This window comes from Plectrocnemia conspersa, unplaced genomic scaffold, assembly GCF_051122295.1.
Source record: "Plectrocnemia conspersa isolate PC_06_02 unplaced genomic scaffold, ASM5112229v1 ptg000010l, whole genome shotgun sequence".
In the NCBI taxonomy this organism is placed as follows: Eukaryota; Metazoa; Arthropoda; class Insecta; order Trichoptera; family Polycentropodidae; genus Plectrocnemia; species Plectrocnemia conspersa.
This window is the reverse complement of record NW_028277174.1, coordinates 8,438,101-8,456,906: the sequence shown is the minus strand read 5'-3', so window position 1 is coordinate 8,456,906 and position 18,806 is coordinate 8,438,101. Positions and strand designations below refer to the sequence as shown.

The following is an 18,806-nucleotide window of genomic DNA, read 5'->3' as shown; positions in this document are numbered from 1 at the left end:
AATTAAAAAATCAAAAATTAATTGAACGTGTAATTTCACATGGTGACCCTAAAATATTTTTCACCAATACTATATCGATGAGCGTTCACATCTTGGACGGACTATACATATTGAAATATACACTAATAATAACCTTCCGTTGTAACATGATAGGCGTTAGCCACTGCGTTACAATGGGGTAAGCGTAATTAATAACTACTAGTAATTAGTAAGATATAATATTTAAGGCAAAATCTGTAAATCAGTGATATTTATTTTATTAATTATAAACTATTATTGCAGCTTATTAAGCAATACATATATGATATGTCACTATACTTAATTTTATTAAAAAAATTAGGGAAGCATAATCGGTGATAATCTATTGGAATTATATTTATATATTAATCACTGATTCGATCTCCCAGACACATTAGAAATTGAAAAATACTATGGTATATATAATTTTCGAACCCATGTTCTTTTACTGGTCTATCGTGCTGACGCCTCATAATCGATATCGCCTGTTTTATTATGAGTGTTCATTATACCTGTTATTAATTTATTTGAATAACAATAACTTTTTAATTTGATCCAATACTGAGTGTGTCAAATCCAATGTCTATATTTAATACAAATGTAAAAAAATATTTTTAAAAGTAATTTAATTATTTGTAAAATAAGATAGGGGTGAGCGGACTTTCATAAATGAAATAAAACAACAAATTCAACTATAATTTGTATTGTAAATATTGTCATAGAATACAATAGAATTTTTCTGTAAATAATTTTCTTATTTTTTTCTCCTTACTTTTGTATAAACATCACATACATTTGTATAAATAATACACTTGTTTGTGTATCGAAAGCTATATATTTGTGATGGGTGAATACAGGGGCGTGCTAAAAAGATTTTGACGCCCTGAGAAAATCATAAAAAATATTTTAATCAATTAAAATAAAATAAGAGATTCTCTGTTTGGCAGCAAGCATACTGTGAATAGGTTCAATATGTTAGAATATTTAATTTCATTGCTCATGGCGTCAAAAATATTTTACACGTCATATATACATATAATATATTTTATTATCTAATTTATGGCAAATTTGAAGGCATTCATCGCTTTCATTCGCGATTCACATGCTTGATGTTGATATTGACGCATTGTCAACTTTCGGCAGCCGAATAAAGGCCCGAACACACCGGCGCAGGAAGCGACAACGACGCTGAATGGCCGTGGGGTAAAATATGTAGCACATCGCCGGTTGCTGTATTATAACCGTCAATTTGTTGCATTATTTCACTCAGCGTCCGTGCAATGTCACTCGGTATTCGAAGTATAAAATAAATAAGTAGCATTTTGTATGAAAATATTTCTTTACTACAACTATTTTTTTAGAATAAGAAGAATAATAAAAAGCGTTTTTGTCTTTTATAGTAATTGTTTGTGTCTTCTAACAATAATACACTTCATTACACATAATTTATAAAAATAAAATTGCTCATTCTATTTATTGCTTACATGTATATTATAATAATACAATATTTAAAATAATATTTGTGTATAATAATAGCATACATGAATAACAGATGACCAACAATATGGCTAATGAATGCGTTAGAAATTTTAACATGAAAGTGCAAAACTTAACAGCGTTATATACATATATATGTATATATACATACATATATATAAATATATATTCTTTTAAATAAAGGTTATATAGGTGATTTTTTGTTCGACATTTTGGCAGTAATATACCTGCCAGGATCACGTATTCGAAGAAGCTGTCATGATCATAGCAGGACCATCACTGTAAATATTTCGGCCAGTAAGTCATAATCGCGATTGATGCCGATTATAAAACAAAAAATACTTGTCAATCTTTAAATATATACGTATATACAGCTATATATATTTATTAATTTTCAAGTTTGTGTGTGTGTGTTTACATATTATATAAACGTACTAAAAGATACTTTAGACTTAACTTAACCGTTTTTTACATTATATTTATATATAATACGTTTACATGTAAGTTGCGTATGAGATGAAAGTATACATATTCAACCACTGTATGTTTATATTGATATTTTTTTACATTAGTGGTCATATAATGAAGCCTTTTTTATTTATCATAAGAATATATGTAAGATTCACTAGTGAGCAACACAACACAGTTAAATGGAAATTATATGTAAGAGGACGGCTATAACATTTAAATTGATCAATTATACAATTGCGTGAAATAATAAAAAATGGCAAGGATCTGCAAAATCTCTAGATTAAACCAAAATTTATTTAGGGATACTAGTGCTAGTAAAGAAGGAGACCAACCATTTGTTAATACTTAGTGTTATATATATCTTACTAAATACATATAATCAATATTTTTTATCGAACTTGACGTTGAGACCTAAATTAAGGCTTTCGGTTTTAAAAGTAAAAATTCAACGAATTAAATAAACGTGTAAAATTATTGTCTTAGAAAAATTATTGTATTGGTTTCAACATTAAAAATGACAATCAAAGTTTTGTATTAAATAATATAGGCCTTTCTTCTTATCATGCATATTTAAAACCATGTGTGGAAAAAGGATGCAATACTCAAAATTTGCTTTGACATGAGGGAAAAAATCTTTTTCTCTATTACGTATGTTGGATATATACATTAACAATAAAATATTTTATGATTTCATTGTTATTCGTTATAATCGATAAGATCCGTATGAACTGTTAAAGTATCAATAATATATCATACAAATAAGTTAATTTATTTAAGCAAAATAGAGAAGTATTGAGAAGTATTAGTGAAAGCGCTGACTCTGACCCAACAGAACCAGAATAATGCGTAATTTTATAAAAACATACACGTATAGCCAATATGAAAGTTATATATTTTTCTGAGTTAAGAGTGACATCATTTTTAGTGTTTTTAAAGCAAAACGTTGGCAATAATAAACCATGTGTACATTTTTATTGATTTTTTTTATACATGAATGTACTGAATTTTTATAAATTTATAAAATGTTATCAATCCCTTATTTTTATACATAAAACACAGTTTATTAAAAAAGTAATAAAATTCATTAATGCAATTGTCAAAATAACGTGCGAATAGTTGTTTTAATGATTTTTTTAGATTAAAAAATATTGATATCATTATTAAAAAAATGTTTCTGTTATCAATACATATAACAGTAAAAACTGGGATTATATTTTTTTAGGAAATAGTAAGGACTGATCTCAAATTGTTTCATAATGAAAAAATATACAGCTTTATGTTTATTATTTTATTTTAATATAAAATTCAATGTACATATTTATTATGTACACAGTTTGAGAAACTAGTAAGGTGGTTTAAGAATGATGAAATATATATATATATTAATCTAGGCAAACACAGACATTATCAGCTATAGATCTTTGGAATATCGCGACATACTCTTTTTCCGCACATGGATAACGAAATCAATATATTTCAACAAAAAATATATTTTTTTCTAAGTCATAATTTGCATAAAATTTCAATTCGCTCGTTACATAAAAATGAATCAAAACTTAATCTATTTACAACCAAATTATCTTATTAGTAGTATCGAATAAAAACAATATAAAAAAGAAGCCAATTCGATGATATAATAGAGCTATAAGCTGCAATAGCTTAGCTTTAATAGTTTTCAGTCAACGTTTTAGAAATATATTGATATATAAATGAAAAATTAAACTTTTCAATTATTTTTTTATGTATTTAATACAAACCAGTGGTATTATGTAATATATAATTAATTCCATTGCAAAAAGCTATTGGTATTAGTGATTAGTCTTGAGAGAACGATAACTAAAAGATACAATTTCACTATACGCAAGAATCTTAGAACGTATTGCTATGATAGTTAAATAAAATAGTTAAGATTATCTATTTAGAAGGCGATTTTAATGGATCTTTGTAAAGTCCTAACCTCAAACCCAGCTCTTTGGGTTGTCGGTAAGAACTCTTTACCGGAAACGGGTTGAAAGTTGTGTCCGGGCTTTTGAGAGAGTGACTTTTATCTGGATACGATAGAGGGCTAGTCGGCGTTTTTAGAGAGCTGATGCAACCTGATTCTGTATCTGTTAAAGAACCCTGTATAATAGACGACTCTTCAGATGGTAATCTAAATTTGTCCAATTCCATGGATAATTCCTTTTGTGATATTCCTACTGTGTCTTTTGGCAGCGAGAAAGCGGTCACCTGAAAGATATAAATATATGTATATACTATGTATTAGTGGTGATTTATTCCATGAACTGTGCGACTGTAGCACCCATGATATATAAATATTAACACTGTACAAAATATTTGCCACAAAGATAAGGTAACTCGAATTATACGAGGGCGATTCAAATGAAAACCTTAATAGACATTTTTATGATAACAATATAAGAATTTTTTTTATTTAGTTACCCTGGGGTTCAATATAAGTTTTTGATATTTAAAAAGTACAAGAAAATATTCTACTTTCTAGATGTGATAATTTATTGGTGTGGAGTATTGCAGATATTTAAGACACTTATACACAAGACAAGTATATTTGGATCATTGTAACCATTTAACAGGCAGTATAAAAACTTAGTATTGTCATGTTGAAACTTGCAACGACACCCCTGGATTAAAAAATCCACCTCGTTTTGTTTAAATTGCAGAACGAAGATGACTCTCGATGATCTGCATATGTCGCAATGGTAACAGTGTTCCTCGTTGACTCGTTTGTGTCAAAGGAGACAGAATATTCTTTCCTACAGATAGAAAGCCATCACATTATGCTTAGTGCTGCAAAACTGCTTAGCAGGTAGATTTGTCGTTTTTTCAATTCAGGTGGTTTAGACACTTTATAGAACTGAAGAGCATCATAACGATGTGGTGTACTGGTCAATGACTCATCCTGACCAAGAGGAGTCTACTAAAAAACTTGCGCTATTATAGAACTTTCTATCCCAATAGTACATTTGCTGGATTTGTAGACATGTATCACCATACTGACATTTTATTTGTAGATGAATTTTAATACATTTGACCCCTTAAGTACTAAAAAAACTAACGACAGAGTGACACACAATTTTAAGCAACTGCTGTGCCTTTGTGTTGCGTGCTCTATTTTTACTGCTAATACTATGCCTAACTTTAATATACAAAAACTGTGACATTAATTAAAAGACAATAGAGCACTGTTTTAATTTTTTGTTGCACTTTTAAGATTTTTATGTGACTCACCCTCATTACACATTGATCTTTTGGTACAGTATAATATTAAAGCTAAAATAAATAATAATAAATATAGTTTTTTATTCTGTATAACCACTATTATATTATATTTACAAATTAAATCATACCTTTGGGCTTATTGGAGTCGAAACTTGATCTAAAGAAGTCAGTTGACAAAGAGTATCGCTAGAATTAAATGTTGGAGGCTTAGACGAAGGATGATCTTCAACGGAAGGATCGAAAGAGAAGCTCATGGATGAAGATACTACACATAAATCGCTCGATTGACTGGTTTCATATTTAGATCCATCAGGTTTTATATTGTTTTCTAATGGAGACGTTTCAGGAGCCCATGATAATGTGTCGTTAATTCTTGAAAGAGCGGAATCGGTGAATTTATGAATCGGTTTCGATATCACATCAATGTTATCAGAGTATTTATACGGCGATGATACATTATATGAATCATTTAGGCTATTATTATTCTCTATCTTCCAAGATTCACTAAAATCTTTACTACTATACTCTGTGGGTTCAACTATAGAACTAAAACTGAGAGTTTTTTCTTTGCTCGGTGACTTAGGCTTTGTATAACTCATCGGATTCAAGTGTAATTCGACTTCATCCTTAGGAGATGTTTTATGATGATATTTTTTCTCTGAATCGGGTGTCTTGAATTCGGTAATCTTTTTAGATTCATACTCGTACATTGTTTTACTTTTGTCTATGTAACTTGTGATTATATCGTGACTATACGTCTTAGTTGTTGGAAATTCGTGTTTATAATATGATTTGATGTGTTGATTTGCGCTGAATCCTTTATTTTCCCAACCAAACATATCTGTTTTATTTTCGTCTACCGGATGTACTACATTCTGTTCCTCGCTCTTATTCTTATCATGAAGTGGAGTCAGCGTTCCACTAGACGTTGGTGTTACTATTTGTTTTGTTGTAGAATCTATAAACTTTTTATCGATTACAATAGGCGTTGTTTCTTTACTCTTAACAGGAGTTTTATTATCTAAATCAAAACTCAGCAATCCAGGTACGTAAGTGAATTCTTTATTCTTCCTCTGCAGACTTTCATCTAAGCTAGCCGATCTTGGAGACGGTAGAGTTTTTGCGTATTTATAATCATGGAAACGCAAGTCTCTCCTTTCTCGTTGATTCATTTCATCAGCCAAACTTTCTGATGTCTCTTCTTGAAGGTAATCTTTAGAGCTTGTTTTATTAACTTGATTCACTAAAATCCTGTGAAGTATCTTAGAATTCTCTTGAATGATCCGTAAAGCTCGTTCGCTGTTTCTTCTTCCAGACTGCGACCTGATCGCTTCTATCTCTTCGTCTAATAGTGAAAAAGCGCGTTTTTGATCATGTGGCAATTCTTCACTCTTTGTTTTCTCTAAAACATTATATTTAACATGTTCGGTATTGTTTTCAAAAGGCAATTTAGAAAACACATTCTTTAATTCTTCCGGACTGATAGGACTACTTTTTTTATCTACAAAGGTTGACGGAACTTCATAGAAACTCAAGTTTTCTTTCAAACTATAAGGATTAGAACTTGAAACTATTTCTTTATCTTCTTCAATAATTTTAAATGATTTATCTTCCAGCGATACTTCTATTTTTTCATATTCATTATTTGTATATATTTCTTCTAAATTAATAACAGATTTTTCAACCTCGTCAAGAGAGATAATTTTAGTTTTAGACAAATACGCATCATCGTCTTCATCTGAACTGATATAAGTGCCTGATTTTCTAGCACCGAAAAATTCAGGGCTATGTTCAAAATATTTATCTATTGTTAAAACTAACGGTTTCTCATCTTCTACAAATGCGCTTGTCACGCGCGATTCTGCTCTCATAGGACTTTTATAACATAAAAACGAGGGAGAACCTTCAGCGCATTCTGCAGCGTATCTCAAAATTGGACTGATGGAACTAACTGAACTACTCACTGATCTTTCACAGCTGTTTGATCTAAAATCCGGATACACAAACGGCTTGATATCTGTTTTATCGGAATGGTCCCAAAAGCTTTGCTCTTTCTCTTGATCCTGCTCATCGTCTATTTCGCCGTTCTTATCTAACTTGATAGAGCAATCGTCTTCTGCTATGTCGCTAGTTTTTTCCATAAACTCATTCTGTAAAGATTCTTCTTCTTCCCACGATCGTTCGTTTTTAATTGCATCGTCAGCTTTTCTAAATTCATCTAAATAGTTCCTCAATGGTTTTCCTCTGTTCGAATCCACAAATTCATTAAAATCGCTATCAGTATTTTGATATTTGATATCATCAGTTAAAGGATCTTTTTTTTCACTACTTTTTATAGAAGGTTGATCGTCATCACTATCGATCTTACTTGAACCTAAATGTACGTCGAATTCTTGCAAATAATTTACAAATTCACTATTTTCTTTATCATCTGGAGAATCATCTTTAATACATTGTTGATCGTCGGCAATTTGATTAGTATTATCTAATAACACTTCAAATCTTTTTGCATAATTCTCAAATTTAGAAGCACTTTCATCTTCCGGAGTTTCTTTAGAACACAATCGATCTTCTTCAATCTCGATATTATTCGTTCTATCTAACAATTCTTCAAATTCTTGCACGTAGCTTCCGAATTCATTGTTTCTATCGTTGTCATCAATCGATTCGATTTTATCAGAAGTATCTTTATCGACATTCACTTCAAATCCTTTTGCATAATTCTCAAATTTAGAAGCACTTTCATCATCCAGAGTTTCTTTAGAACACAATCGATCTTCTTCATTTTCGATATTATTCGTTCTAACTAACAATTCTTCAAATTCTAGCATGTAGCTTCCGAATTCATTGTTACTATCGTTATCATCAATCGATTCGATTTTATCAGAAGTGTCTTTAACGACATTCACTTCAAATCCTTTTACGGAATTCTCTAATTTAGAAGCACTTTCATCATCTGGATTTTCTTTAGAGCACAATCGATCCTCTTCTTTCTCAATATTATTCGTTCTATCTAATAATTCTTCAAATTCTTGCACGTAGCTTCCGAATTCATTGTTACTATCGTTATCACCAATCGATTCGATTTTATCAGAATTGTCTTTATCTACATTCTCAACGCTCGTTTTGTCATTATCGACCTCTTTAAAAACATCATCTGTATTTCCAGTAAAATTATCACTAAGTTCTGAATCGAAATCACTCATTCTGTTTGGTTCGTCACATAAACTAGTAGACGTGCTTGATTCAGAACATTCACTATACGAAGAAGATTCACTTTTTCTTCTACTTCTCATCGATGTCTGCAAAATTTCATTGACTTCAGACTCGGTTACTAGTTTGCCATCTTCTTCTTCAGGTTCTTCGTCTGGTTCGTCTCCTTGCAACGGCATCTGCTTAACATCCCTCCATTTGATAGAATCTCTCCGTTGGACTGTTTTCTTCTGATTCTCATCTTTCCAATGAAGTGTTTCACTCTTGCTTGGCGTTATACACTGTGCTTTAGAACTACTCTTATTAATCTTTTGTGCTCTCGATGGCGGTATAGCTCCTTGAGGAGGACCGAGACGCCTACCGCGCGCACTAACAATCGCACTTTTTCCCAGTAATAAATGATTTACTGATATTGGTCCATGTCCAGATGTAGCACCAACTGAAAATGTACATTTATTGATTAGTTTATGTGATTTTTTATTAGTGTTATAGTACTATTTACCTGACGGTTGTCTAGCACACGCCGCAGCTAAAATAATATGCGCTTGTCTTTGCCTTTCTCTCAAACGAGCATATTGTTGTTTTAAAGCTGATATATCTAATGCTAATTTTTCCCTGTCAGGATGACCAAATACTCCAGCAGCCATGAGTGCACCGCGCCCACGTCCACCAGCCTGCGAAAATAATTTAAAAAATATTATTTAATACAGAAGTATTTATTTATTTTGTAAAAGTTAAAAGGGAGAGTCAAACAAATACACCGCTATATTATCCTGTAAATTGAGAGCAGTGTTTTATATAGTATTAATCAAGTATGCACCAAGGTTAAACAGTTCAGTATGATGATGTATGTATGTTACTACAGTAAATGTAGGAATGGACTAGAGAGTACCGAAACTGCGTGAGTTCTATAGCAGATTCTTCTCGACCAAACTAGTAATTAGAGTCTATTGCAGCAGTTGAAGGCATTGTGAAAGAAAATCGCAGAGTAACAGTGACCAAAACAACATACAGAATCAGCACACTACATTTTTCACGATGTTCTGCAGTTTCACAATATTTCCAAACCAGATTAGTTTACCACCAGCAGGAAACTAAAAGAGCGAGCAAGAGATAATGCTGCCAGGAAGTGACTCGTTGACGCAGCCATTGCGAATTGACTAGCGCTGGCAGGAATCCTGCTTGTCGGTATTAGGGCTCTGTTACACTACCACAGGAGTGAATTTTTGTTCTACAGTGAACTGTCTGTCAGTGGTTCATAATTATGAATAACCTACAAGTGTTGGTAAAAGTATATTCAGACCAAATTTTGGTCAATCAGAGGGCGTAAAAACAATTATCACTTCGCAGAAGTCAAAAATCTACGTCAAAAGCAATAAAATTTTGTTGGCGCCATTGCAATGGGAACGATAGGTAGCGAGCGTTCCCACTGCGACGACGCCAGTGCGATTTTATTGCTTTTGATGTAGATTTTGACTTCTGAGAAGAGAAAATTGTTTTGTGCGCTCTCCTGTTGGTCAAAATTCGGTTTAGATATGCTTAATTCGATTATCCTTTATAGTAAGTTGTAAAAAACATTTGCTCTACTTGTCAAATCAAAGAGATGTAAGGAAGTAAGATGTCCAAGCGTTTTCTAAGCTTTTCATTTGACTCACCCTCATAATTCATTAAATGTTTTATAAATATATGTATATATTATATATATAATAAAAACCTGCAATCCGTAAGCAGTTGTAATGGCCAATTTATCACCATCATCACTTGAATCAGTCTCATCTTCAGAATAAAACATTCGGAGTCCTTTCTTAGCAGCCGATTGTACCTGTAGTATAATTCACATTAAAAACAGAAACTAACTAAACATAAGATCATGATCGAGTAATTGTATACCGAATGTGCCCACGGTGTAATATTATACCGATGCTTATCTCTGAGCCGTGGGAGTTCAGGAACGGGACCTAACTGAGCTGCCCTAACCAAAAGTGCTTCAGAAGTGGCCGGCGGCGCCTCGAGAGTCTGACGAGCCAGCTCGCCCATCACCGAATAAAATTCATCGGCTGACTCTACTACCAAAATGCGGCTAGAAAAATATAAAATGAAGTATAACTCAAAGCTGTATATTTATAATTGTTAAAGTTACTTACTCTTGCAACGTATCCCAAATAGCTAACGCCGTCGTTAAAAGTATCTCATCTCCTTCCAAAAATACCAAGTCCCAGACTCGTAAAACGGTATTTCTCGGAAGACAATTACAAAATAGCGTAAGAAACCATTGCATTGTGAACACATTAGTAAGTGGTGGTTCGTAACAACTTCCTGTAAATATTTCAATATAATTCATTAATGCATCCGTAGAATGTGATTCACGTCCTGGAAAATTTTCTAGATATCAGTATATATACCTTCGGCAGCTCCTTTCTGTAGTTTCTCCAAATGAGCAGATAAACGGGGCAATCGCAGTTTTAATAGATCTCTAAAAACAGCCATATCGACAGACAGTCCACGTAGATTGTTAGCAAAATATCCTTCTGGTAAAACAGCCTCAATTAGATAAATCATAACCTGTAAATTAAACCTTTATATATTAATAAACAAGTATCATAAATATAATATATAAAAAAATCAACAAAATATTTTTATATTATATATGAAGGATGAAGTGCAAATATGTGTTGACGTGGATGTTTTAATATGTGCCATCATATATGGTTTTAGCTTATTTATGATGTATAACTTAGAATTGTACACCTCTTTATTTCTCTAATTCTCAATGTTTGTCTGTCACTTTTATGTGATTTAACAGAACGTTCTGTTCCAAAGTTCTAGTTTCTTTAAATTACAAAAATATATTATAAATTTAGTAATAAAAATACCTACAAAGAATTTCAAAAACGAATAATATTTGCGGCAGTTAATGTATGTTCAACGGTTTTTTTGCTTGAGAGATGATGCCAGTTGCAGCACATTTATTTTAAATAATTGATAAGTTAATAGATGAAGAAGAAGTTCTAATATGTCGTTGAAGAACTTGGATCGACCAAAATCATGTAATGAAATGCGGTTGGTTGATAGAGCATTGAATGTGATTGAGTCAACGATTCTGAATAGCACATTTCCAGACAATGGAATATTTATTTAATTAAATTAAGACCATCGTAACAGGTATCTCAATGCGTCACAATAGTTAAAAATCATTACAATACACAAAAAATATAATACAAGTAAAATAAAAAATAATACTTAAATATTAAAATAAAATGATACGAACTGGACCAGCTCCTCGTTGCCATTAAACAGATCAATGTGCAATGCCAACATATTAAGTTCTTAAAAATAATTATTTTTCACATCAGTTCTTCCTATACATTATTATAATTAAATTCGTTCAAAAACTGTTTCATGCTACTTTCATAAACTGGGTAACAAGTTCACAAATTAATTTACTTTTTCGAGCATCATAACGTCAACAGCGATCTTTGTTTGCATTTATTTTATATAATGAACAACGATATATTGTTGTTTAGCATTCAAATGATTAAGGAGCCAGTTGGCGACAGCCAAGTGCGGACGTTCTAGTTTTAACGGACATCAAAAGAGGACGCGATCGTGATTCTCGAAGACGTTTCGGAACCCGAAACTAGAATTCTCTGAGAATAGTTTGATTGTCGACAGCACCCTTCAGTAGTTTAAAGAAATGCTAAGTGACATACAATTTTCAATGGCAAAAAACGGTATAGGTTGATGAACCCTCGAGGAGTCACTGTGGTAAAATACTCTTTCGACAATCGGCCGCCATAGATTATAATCTGAGTTAAATCATCCGAGCAACCAGTCCGATAATTTTTTAAAAATTAACTCATGGCAAATTTTTTCAAAATCCGTATATGCGACATCTACTTGAATTCCCACATTATGAGATTTTGTTACCATTTTGTGTCAATAATGTGCATATTCCTAGAATCTCATGGATTCGTATTGACTTAAACCTCACACAGCTTAATTCTCAATTGGCAATAAGATCATTCAATGTGACCGATGAACGCTTTAAGTGTTAAAAGATACGATAAAATTAGGAACATACACAGACAAAGCTGGGTAAGTAATAAAATATCTTTATATTATACATATAGCTTATTTAAACAATTAAGTAATACTAACTTTTAACGAATCACTTTCAGATCTATCCATAACTTCCAGAATTAGAGCAGCTAACATATTGAAACCTTGACAGTATCCGACGGCTTTGTTCCATCTGAAATGATCAATATGTCACATTGATTACTATCTAAATGATTCTGCGATAAAAACAAGTATTTACCTTGCATAAGCAAGAAGAACACGTTTCAAGACTGCTTGATTTTCTCTGCCTTCCGTTCCACAAAACAAAGAACATCCTGTACGATGTAAATCCTAAAATAATATAGTTGATTATTTGTATATAGCTATTTCGATGAATTATATATTTAATATTAACTAACCTTGACAATCTGAACTCCGAGTTCAGTATCGTCAGGATTTGTCCACTCGCTGAAGCATGTTCGTTCTGCTCGTGTCCAGTCCACACCTTTCACTTTGAGGTGTTGTTCGGCCAGTGTTAGCCATAGCTGAAAACAGAAAGATGTAATAAGATAACAAGTATTATTACCAAATATTTTTTGTAATTTTGTTATGGTTTCTGTACTGTATATGAATATTTAATAAGACTGGCTTTTCAAATTCAGACAATTTAATATAAATATATATATTATTTGTACTTTATTATTGGTACAGTGACGTCACCGGGACCAAACAAAATAAAATTGATCCAAAGTGCGGCACTGATGACGTATTATATTAGCTGAATACATCTCGTGAGTTGGAAAATTGCTCCAAAAAGTACCCCTGTCGAGTTTGAAATTGTTTTCAATAACGCAATTTACTTTCAAATACCATATAGAAAGTAACTAAATAAAAAATAAGCATCGCTTATAGGCACTCGGAACACTATTTATACACATCGAAAAACGTTGACGTCACGACACGTGAATTTCCTCACTGATGGGCTACAATTTCACTTCATGATACTTTTTTCATCGAAACTTTGCTTATAGAATATTTTAACGCGAAAACTTTCATCCGAGACTTTTTTCATATAGCCCATAGGTATATAGCAATAAAAAACGTATCGAATTTCATATCATAGCTACCCTATTTTTTTACGTAACATAAATAGAGAGAGAGAAAATAATCTGTTTTTTTTCTTTCCGTAGAAAATTTAGAACGTTTATGCCTTCGGGTGAAAAAATGGTATCAAATTTTAATTTTATACGGCTTTCGGAAAAATCTGATATAGCCTGAACTGTTTTATATTCACGGCATGTTTTTGATCGAGATTGGAAGTTTCGCGTTGATTTAATTCATTTGAGACCTACACACATTGACAGTACTTTATGTCTACAGTTTCTAAATATAGGTGGAAATAATTATTTAAAAATAAATGCTTATTTATGAGCATATTGTATTTCATTTTTACGAGTTTGAGCTAATTACAAAATAAACAATGCTTTGCAAACAATTTATTCAGTGAATAAATATTTATTTATAAACATTGAAATATTTAATATATAACATTTTATTCTATTGTACTATATTTAATTCCTAAAAAAAATCAGCACTCGAAATGGACATAAGCAAACTGTAATATGGCACACTGCCCAATATGGTGCCAATAATAGTTATCGCAAAATATTACGTAAAAGTGCAGAAACTATTGATATTACTAGCTAACGTTCTAAATTTCATCAAATGTAATATTATTTTCTTTCTCTTATATCTTTGATTTATTATGGCATCTCAAAGTTCTCGGCTTTATGATTTCTTACAGTGAATTTTCATATGATATTTTCATAGTACGATTTGCCATGTCATGAATTATTTATATTTACTACTGTAAAAAACCCATTCTTTATCGAAATAAGATTTTAAGATAAAAATAGGTATTGCAGTAAACATAACGTACTGTTTATTTTTAATTGACGAAAACGATTATTTTATTAATTTATTGCAAATCTATCAATCATGATCTGCAAATCTATCAATCATGTTTTTTCAATGCACCATGATGGCCTTTATGCAAAATAATTTAATTTAATTAACATTGTATTTTTTTAAATTACATTGCTTTCTTGTCCATTCCAAGAATTTAAAAATATTAGTAAACTATTGTTTTTTAGTATTAAGGGTTCAGTGTATATTATTTAGTATACAAAATCAAATTTTTACTTGAAGAGTCTCCTCTACTGACCTTCTTTCTGAATTCTGGCGGGATTCCGGTGGGCAATCTGGCCACGAGCCTCATGGCCTTTAGCCACTCGGCCCAGCCGCATGCTCCGCCTTTTGGTGACACCGAAAACCTCATGTCTCCCTCACCTGAAACGGTAAAAATCGATACATTGATATATATTATTCAATATTAGAACGCGTCTGTTAAGACACGAACTTTGTTAAGTATCATTCAACTATGAAAAACGCATACTGTATCATCTTGATGTTATTTTGTTTATACTTAGAACTAATATTCAATGAATCGCTTAAAGTTGAAATAAATAGCATAACTATTTATGAATAAAGTACCAAATTATATTAAACGTTTTAGAGTGGGGTTTTAATTGCATATATACTATTCTCTATGGTTGTAATTCAATAATGAAATCGATCTACACGTTTGAGTGGTACGCCACACTTACCCCTTTATTTATTTATTTTTTAATTAGCCCAGCTCTGATCAAATTAACCCGAGGGGAAAAAAGGGTGGGATATTAAGTTGTAATTAATGGAGTGACTCACATTGTTCTCTCGGTATACCCTTGGCCAATTGTCCTAGGAGTTGGAAACTTCAAAATGTAATTTCACAGGTACGTGAGCGAGAGAAAGAGTTCTTGAAAAATATTTATTTTTATAATTACCATTATAAAAAGCACAAATGTTTGCGCAGTTCGTTTTCGGGGTGTAGGTGAAAAAAATTCACAATTTTCAAGCGGAGGTCATAATAATTTGGACTTTTGTACATACCTGTGTAATCTTAAGGTCAAATTTTTTTACAGTTAATTTGAAGTATTTTAAACATAATTACATTTTATGTTTTGTATATTTACATATATATAAAAAAATACAATTGCCTCCGAATAAGACTTAGCATATTGGCCTACTTTTAGTTAAAATCTATACAGCTATAATATAAACGATTGATCGAATCACTGGAAACGTTCACTAAGACATTCAAGTGCAAAAAAACAATAAATAAAAAAGTAGATACATAATTTTATTAACGGAATCATATCGATATTATGGCTTCAGTATATTATTTAGAAACATCCATACATAATTGAATACGTGTGTTTTCACAATTTAATGTTGAAGCAATCGATTGAATGGTGTTTATGTGAAAGAAGAATTTCTGATTTATTATTAAGTAATTATCATTCATCGTTGAATTAAAAAATAATACTTTTAATCAAATTTTCATTCATAAATGAATTTTAAAATATATTTTCACTGCCCGATGCTAATTAGTTAAATTATATAAAACGGTATTTTTTTATTAAGATATCTTTCTGATCTTTCTTTATAAAATTATAATTAACATATTCGAAGCTTCGTGACAAAATAACCCTCGACGTATAAAAATAAATACTAGTTATTTTAAAACACAGCGTGGTTAGTAAAATCACGGCATTTTCTTTAATGATAATAACAGTTCAAACGTTATAGATAGCGCGCCATTACATAAGTGCAATAACGATTCTTATACTTTTCCGTCTTTGCTTGCACGAGCTTATCGCCGAAAACATTATTGTGCTTGACAAGCTTGTTGAGAAGCTGGAAAAAGTTATGTGGGATGGTGTTTTAGCTGACGAATGCCGCTGCAGTAATATCTTTATTGAAGGTTTACAATTTAGTTATATGTTTAATGATATAAATGAGTGATCGGTGGATGAGGCAACACCGGTCGTCAAAGTCCGTCGAGGTCCGTCAAAAAATGTGCTGCCCTCCGCCGCTGTCACGTTAGTCAGTAGAGTGCCGCCTAATAAATAAATAAATAGCTCTCCACAGTGCTTGTCTATTTTAGGCGTGCACCATAAATGATTTTTAAAATATTTATTACTGTTTGTATAATGACCATCATGATGCATTGAGGAAACATGCAAAGTCACCATGGCAAAATTTGTAATGAAAAATAAACATTTACCAATGAGTTTTGGTAATGGGACTAAACTATATTTTGCGAAATTTGTATAAAATGTTTCAGATAATGTTTAAGCAATAGAGATATTTTAATTTTAGTAAAATATTCAATGGGAATTTAAAGTTAAGCAAAAACAATTTGAAAATGTATTTTCAAATTGTTTTTGCTTCGCCGTTCCACCGCGTTACATGACAAAAAAGCCCTCGTTTTACATAAACTTATTACCTGATGATTACCCAAAAGTTTCACCGGTAAGTTATACTCTTTCACCAAAGGAGGCGAAGTTAAACAATAATGCTATTGCTCCTAAATTAGCCTTATCTCCCATTTGTTCAACTGTTCTAATATTTTTTTAATGTGGAGAAGATAAAATTTAATCATTTCAGTAAAAATCTCTCATATGTAGTATATATGCTGACCCATGTACATTGTAATTAAAAATAAACTGAAGAAAGTGAAACATAAATTACCATATAAATCTGTAGGTCACTTGTGGGAAATTACACTGAAAGAGACCGACTTCAAAGCATAACCTTTTAACCTCAGAGTTTTAATTCAAAGGAGCGGATACGTCCACTGAGAGAAATCTTGTAGGATTTGTATTGTTACGCAGTCAGTCGCAATATTACGCACGCAGAATACATCTCGTTGGATTATGGGATAACCCAATAACGGCACGTACAAAAAAAGTATACGTACTGTCAATGCGATGGTATGCGCGTACTGCGTAAATACAGTGACATGGAGAAATGCCAATGAGGCTGATTGAAGCTGATCGTTACACAAAGGAAAAAATGCATAATATATGTATATAAATATATATTTATAATAATTTTTAAGCTAGTGCTTAATTGAAATATTGGATGAGTTTGTGGTAGCAATGATACGTAGAGACCACATTGCATGAAACGAAACGTCGAAAATCATAAGATGCCTATTTATTTATTTATTATGGTTAAAACTAGTGACCGCTATGGAGTGCAGCATATTCTTTGGCGGACCTTGACGGGAAAAGAACGACCGGTGGGGCCTCGTCCGCCGATCATTTACATCATCATTAAATAACATGTAACTAAATTGTAATATTAATAAATAATACTGCAGCAATAGTTACCACTCGTCATCACCCACTCGCCAAAGTTTAAACAGCAATGTTCATTCTGGTTCGAATACTCAAGATTCGAACAGACAAAAAAGATAGACTAAGATATTAGTCAACTTTCGAGACTAATCAACCATAGAACAGTCGGCAAACTTTGATCGACCTCTATTGTAAGCCGATAACCAATCCTTTTTCGACCTGACCTTACAGGATCAGCATAACAACTATGATGAGTTACACCAGAATCCACTTTTAATAACGATGTTGCAGTATTTTGATTAATAAAATTCATATAAAACCAGATTTCAATTGTGTCTCACAGGGATAAGTACAGTAAGTACACATCAACCAACTTTTACTCATTTTTTTATTGTTGCAAACGTATAGTACAACATTATGATGAACAAGAGCAATCTAAATTATATTTATATGATAATATAAAACAACTCTGGTTATATTTATGTATAAGTAAATACTAGTAAAATGCGTAAAAGTAGAAAAAATATATCATAATTCTGCGCTAAAGCTATTTAATTTTTCGAAGCTTTAAAAATATATATTTTAAAACTAAGATACACATCTAAACCAATATATACAACGAGGCATACTCCTTGGTTTGAAGTGAAATATTTGTATTAATCACATACTTTTTAGCATAAGTTTCTCCTTTATTTATGCAAAATTAAGTTAGGCATGGCATGGGAGAAATATCCGGAAGAAGGGTCTTATAACGCAACTGAGTAAATTGTAAAAGATTGCATTCAACATAATAAATATTTATAATCGAGCAGGGTTTTAAAAAATAACCATGCTAATAATGAAGGCTTATATAAAGAGCATATTTTCAGACAGATATTAAATTATAAATTCATAGCTTTATTAATTACCAGAATAAAAAAAATCAGAGTTCGTGCGCGATTTAAACCTATGACCTTTCAATTGTAAATTAATAACCTATCGTGCTGCTTAATATAAGACATAGTGATTATTTTATTCCAAAATCGATCCGATATGTTAATAATTTGGCATTTAAATAAACGA

General features: G+C 31.5%; 1 protein-coding gene across 3 annotated transcripts in view; it reads right to left on the bottom strand.

Annotated features, from left to right (window-relative positions):
* The window catches only part of LOC148230548 (uncharacterized), a 314,285-nt gene that overhangs the window by 282,170 nt on the left and 13,309 nt on the right, over positions 1-18,806 (bottom strand). For 2 of the 3 annotated variants that reach the window (XM_088194598.1, XM_088194599.1), the window contains 11 exons: positions 14,723-14,847; positions 12,918-13,043; positions 12,758-12,849; positions 12,598-12,691; positions 10,842-11,001; positions 10,584-10,755; positions 10,330-10,519; positions 10,154-10,261; positions 8,942-9,113; positions 5,355-8,878; positions 731-4,215 (listed from right to left, as the gene is read on the bottom strand). In XM_088194598.1, coding sequence (XP_088050724.1) covers positions 3,901-4,215; positions 5,355-8,878; positions 8,942-9,113; positions 10,154-10,261; positions 10,330-10,519; positions 10,584-10,755; positions 10,842-11,001; positions 12,598-12,691; positions 12,758-12,849; positions 12,918-13,043; positions 14,723-14,847 — 5,078 coding nt within the window. In that variant the 3' untranslated portion in view covers positions 731-3,900. Of the gene's footprint in view, positions 1-730; positions 4,216-5,354; positions 8,879-8,941; positions 9,114-10,153; positions 10,262-10,329; positions 10,520-10,583; positions 10,756-10,841; positions 11,002-12,597; positions 12,692-12,757; positions 12,850-12,917; positions 13,044-14,722; positions 14,848-18,806 lie in introns of those variants that run through there. The other variant, XM_088194600.1, reaches the window with a different exon arrangement.